General features: G+C 37.7%; 1 protein-coding gene across 1 annotated transcript; it reads right to left on the bottom strand.

Annotated features, from left to right (window-relative positions):
* Nucleotides 1-1,010: 1,010 nt before the first annotated feature.
* Nucleotides 1,011-4,562, bottom strand: LOC145212247 (cytosolic sulfotransferase 2-like). The gene is made up of 7 exons (XM_080080301.1): nucleotides 4,315-4,562; nucleotides 3,224-3,351; nucleotides 3,058-3,171; nucleotides 2,377-2,515; nucleotides 2,098-2,213; nucleotides 1,874-2,039; nucleotides 1,011-1,696 (listed from the first exon to the last, which is right to left on the bottom strand). Exons 1-7 carry the CDS (start codon nucleotides 4,541-4,543, stop codon nucleotides 1,584-1,586), a joined length of 1,005 nt encoding a protein of 334 aa, XP_079936427.1. The 5' UTR covers nucleotides 4,544-4,562; the 3' UTR covers nucleotides 1,011-1,583.
* Nucleotides 4,563-5,248: the final 686 nt, after the last annotated feature.

Genomic DNA, 5,248 nt, shown 5'->3' with positions numbered 1-5,248 from the left:
TTTTGCAGCTAATTTAACAGTTACCAAGTGACTTTTTCATGATGTGTGGTAAGGGTACAACATAAATTTACCACATCTGTCAATATCTTTGCTATTTTTTCTTTATATCAGTTGTATTTAAATCCGATTTTTAATCGTTTGAATAATCTTTGTTTTTGATAGTTTACATGAACAAACATATTTACCCCCATTGTAAATTGTGTTGTCAGTTTCTCATCCAGCAATTATGGTTCAAAATTCAAAAACCGTTCAATCCGTCTGCTACATGTGTTTGTCTGTTAAAGTTAGGAAAGTTTCAGAACAACAGCTACTTTGAGTGGTGTCATCATTTGACTTTCAGCACATTTAATCTTCATCAACTAACTATGCCTCCTACTATTAAACCATACATAAGGTTTTTATGTTTGCACTTATTCAACTTCGTAGTTTTTCATCTGCCATTTTGTAGACACGTAAACCTATGCTGAGTAAAATATACCAACCTTAACTTCAACCAGAAAAAATCTTTTATCCCACATGACAAACCTTTGTGTTGTAATGGGAAAGACTTGTTCCTGTTTTGATATTGTTATCGTTTCAGTACCTGCTTTGTAACTACAATGGATGGCGGCCGTGTCATAAAAACCAAACGACGGTTAGCGAGGATAACAAATAAGTTTGCGTTGGCATTCCGGACAGAGTACAATTTGATGCATTGAATCTTTTGGCTTGGTGCTTCAAAATGCGTTTGTACTGTGAAATTAAACATGGAAGAAATGTTTCGTTTTCCAGACAGAATCGGTGAAGCGAAATAAATGTAAAAACTGCTCACATGGGCTTGCAAAACGACTACTTTTAAGTTTAACGGCGAGTTGTGAAAGTAGATCGATGGGGTGGTAATAGGCTCGCTTATACAGTAGTTGATGGCAGATGTTGTTATGAACTATCATCACCACAGCCATTGAAAGAACGCCGGGCCACCTCTGTCTTACAAGCATGCACCATTATGTCGATGACGTGTTCCTGGTATTTAATAGCCGCCGAGATCTCGACAATTTTATTCCCAACATCAAAAGTATAGGATTGAAAAAAAATTAGTTTGTTAAAAGCTTCAGAATTGTTTTTCCCCTCTAACGACAATAGACTCGTATGACAACTTTACACCATAAAGATTAAAGTGCGGACCGAATTTGTACATTAGCCATGAAGATGAAAACATCGATACGTTTTTCAGTAAATAGAATCTACATTGAACAAAATGGAGCTGAAGCATCAATTGTTGTTAAACATCAACAAAAATACAATACATGGGACATTTAAATTTCATAAAGATGTAATTTTATGTAATTACTTAAAGAACGTCAAAAAAATTAACAAGGTGTACAACACAAGCTACACACAGCAATAACGTTGATAAATAATACGCCAAATAGTGACGTCATACATTAATAGGAGAGTATTGGTACGTCACAATCACACTGTGATGTCATTCTATTTTCTGTTTGCATTATTGACGTCATTACAACAAAACATTATGAAATCTTAAGCTATGGCAAATATGACAAAAGGGTATGACGTCACTAAGATGTGACGTGACAATCAATTTACAAACAATAGGTGAATGTGACGTCAGTTGAACCGAGGCATTCTTTGATTTTCTGATCAACAAGTTCCGATTGGGCGACGGTAAAATAATTTTTCCAATCACCAACTTCGCCTAAATAAAAATCACATTAGGCTAAACAAATTTGTTAGAAGATTGGAGCAAAATCCCCCATTTACCCTAATCTATTATGGAGACAACCGTTACATTTTTTCACCTTAACTTATGTATCTTGACATCATTCACCGCACAATGACGTCATCAAACATTTACATCATCACAGCAACTGACCTTTACGCAAATTAGCAGCTTGAAACATTTTCGCGTTATTGGAATACGACGAGATATCCTGTTTCATGTTTCCGAACGAACACTTTTCCTCGATTTTCGAAGCTTGTTTTTCCGTTATTTCCACGCCCAGGAATTCCGCAAGATTGCAGAGTTCCTTATTGAAGTCCTGCATTTAAACACGAACGTTCTGATCGAACTCAGAACAACATTTCAACCAAACAAACCTTCTTTAAATCCTCGTAATAGACGAAATAAAAGTTTTTATGATCTTTATGTTTGTACCAGGAGAGAAGATGGTGCGGATACCATTCACCAGGTAAAGTACCTGACGGGAGATTACCTAAAGAGCAACAAGCAGGTCACAGAAAATCAAAAAACCTTGCTTGGAAATTGACTTCGCATTAATATTTCTTAAATTATGCTAAATTAAAAAATAAATGTCACTCAGTGTATAATTGAATGTTGAAGTTACGAATTTACTCTAATTACGTCATTATTCGTACCATTAACGGCGATGTTAAAAAACTTCTCCCAGCCATTGTTGACCATTTCTCCCATTGTTTGATTTTTGCCAAAAAGTTTCTGTGAGAAGTGATACCAGGAAACCAATTGATCCTTTGGGTTCCGCATCATGCACACCACCTAGCGATAAAAATCAATCCGTGGTAAATTTCTGCCATTTTTTCTGCAAACGTTTTGAGCAAGCAAAGACTCAACACATTCACAAGCAGTATTGGAGTTTTTGTACAGCCCACGACGTAACTTTTAGAAGTTGTGTGTTTTATTTAGGCGGAATACACTGTCAGGCCTGTGAGTTTACATGAAACAATCATTTTCTGGTATATGTAACGTTTTAATAGAATGATCGAAATAACTAACTCTGGGGTGCCGATGTCCCTCCAATTTCCCAACCCTTTCTTAAGCCGGTAATTGCTTATTTCGTTTGAACAGTTTACTCGACATACGAAAACCTGGTATTAAGTTGATAACTCAGGTTTATGTAGAAAAGATTTGTTGTTTGCAACAAGCAGGCAACGGAATGTTTCAACGTTGGGAGTCAAAGTTCTGTGTAGAATGTTCAACAACATGTTCTGGTTTGGAATATGAACTTCCGACTGGATGCAAGCTGTAAATACTGTAGCCGGTCTGCAGCTGAACCCTGCAAACAGCAGAATATTTTTTACCTTCGCATAATTTTCCTTTATCTTCTCGAGGTTGATTAGTTCTGCTGGCATGTGGGTCGAGATTATTCGTCGGTTGATCGGAAGGCGGTATGTCAAGTATGTCGAGCTTCTTGCCTGCGCAGAAACATGTAGCCAAGATAGAATGATAAATTTGCAAAGAAACAACGATATTCAACCCAATCTCACCTCCACCAGCTTCAAGCAATGTCAAGCTCATAGGAAGGTCTTTAACCAAATCTAATTCCTCCTCGTTGTACAAAAGGCGACGTAAGGTTGTAATCATCCAATTCGTACCTACACAGGTGACGTTGTTTTTATGAAAGATTTATCTCCAGTAAAGATATGGTGTAGAGTTTTAGTAGTTTCCTATTAGTCCCCAGTATGGTTCTTTTAACTTCCCCCAATCTCAACGGCTACATAACGGGGGCTCACATTTGTAGTAACAGAGCAGCAGCGCGTTCAGCCAATGTCGACCAATTATGTCATCCACATTTTGCTCTCCATAACGTTTTACCGTTGTGCTGCTGTTTTCGGCTTGGTTACTGTTTAGTGCAGGGGTGTCCAACACGTGGCACGCGTGCCAAAAGTGGCACGCAGAGCATTTGAAAATGGCACGCAATTTTTGGACATTCAGATGGTAAACATTAGGATTTGTCACGCAATTATTATGTTTCTATGGATTCATTTTGGCTTTTATTCTAACTTTAGTAAAGATGATCAGTATCAAGGTTACACAAATCCACTAATTAAATTGGTCGTTTTTAGACTCGATTCGTCTACTTTGAGGCGCTTGAAACTGTCGAATTCTGGATAATTCCGGGCCTTTATGCTGTCGTATTATATTCCATATTATGGATTCTGCCCTTTAAACAACATGGTATGTTATAAAAGGTTTCTGAAATATCGTAAACAAGTTTACTCCGTACTCGCGTTTGACAACATATTTTTTTCTACCGTTAAGACGTTTAAGACATGGTTTGGAAAAAGTAGGCCTAGCAAACGTTGGCACGAGGGTATATTTTAAAACCTAGATTGGCACGGCGGTGCTTTCGTGTTGGACGCCCCTGGTTTAGTGCCTTTGTGTCGCTATGTTTGCTCTCACCAAGGGAAATAAGCCGAATTCAATATCTTACCAACTTGCACGTTTAGCAACTATATTGCATGATGAGTACTACACAACGTAAAATGCTACAAAATCTTGCAACTTAAACGCCGTTTTAACCGGTAAATATCAGGATTAGACCAATCAAGTCTCACCAGTTTTGGGGAACGAAGCAAGCAGGACATCTTCTTCTTTCAGTGACCAGTTGTCGTAAGCAAACTGTACCAGCTCTGGTGTAAAGTGGGGAGGGAACCTAAAACCTTTCCAAGTTGGGATTTCACTGTTAGTCATGGTTTGAAGCTTTTCCATCGAGAAAGCTTTTTCCAATTCCACAACATCTTCATACAGATCAGGAGGCAACATTTTTTGCATCGGCGATTCCATGTATGATGTTTATCCTGATTCTTAGTTGTTGAAAATGCTGTAAACCTGAAAAACGGTGCAAATATGATAAATACTCATTAGTGTTCAATGCAAAAGTGGGATAACGACAACACGCAGTAAACAATTTCAATCATTTAAAGCAGTCTGAAAAATTGCATCACTTTCATAACTCGCATTATGCAAACATGCAACTTAGTAAGTTCATAAACTTCAACTTTCTAACTATGCTAGCTTCCAGCTTAAGGCTTGTTTTGATCAAAATATAGAAGCAGTACAGAAAAGAAAACCTAAACTATTGAAAATGCACAGTGAAATTTGCTTTTTAAATTTATTTTGAAAATTATTTAATTTGTGGTAAGCAAATCGCGTTGTACGTTTTGCTTTCCACCTCCATGTTAAGCAAGCAACCATGCCAGCCACAGCAGATGAACAAGCTTTACATGTTTGCTCAAACACAACACGGGCTCAGTGTATTTACTTATCGCTTCAAACATGTGGACAAGATTGGACCACAGCAAGGTCCAGTTTATAGCCTCTTAACATTTCAGCGCCCACTTTTATATCAGCAGCATATTTATGACGGTACAGTTTGAAACCGAAATTGTTTATGACGTAACAATGTCGCATGCTGCCACATGTACGGCTGTGACATCACTAAGGTTTTCTGTCAACAGAGATTCGGAACAAAACACGCGGCCGCGATTT

This window comes from Phallusia mammillata, chromosome 2, assembly GCF_965637545.1.
Source record: "Phallusia mammillata chromosome 2, kaPhaMamm4.hap1.1, whole genome shotgun sequence".
Taxonomy (NCBI): domain Eukaryota; kingdom Metazoa; phylum Chordata; class Ascidiacea; order Phlebobranchia; family Ascidiidae; genus Phallusia; species Phallusia mammillata.
This window is presented reverse-complemented; position numbering and strand designations above follow the sequence as displayed.

Coding starts and splice junctions, on each gene's coding strand:
- LOC145212247 (XM_080080301.1), bottom strand. CDS start 4,543: ATGGAATCGCCGATGCAAAAAATGTTGCCTCCTGATCTGTATGAAGAT. Junction 2,214..2,376: donor TTTTAACATCGCCGTTAATG/GTACGAATAATG, acceptor GTTGCTCTTTAG/GTAATCTCCCGTCAGGTACT. Junction 1,697..1,873: donor AGCTGCTAATTTGCGTAAAG/GTCAGTTGCTGT, acceptor ATTTTTATTTAG/GCGAAGTTGGTGATTGGAAA.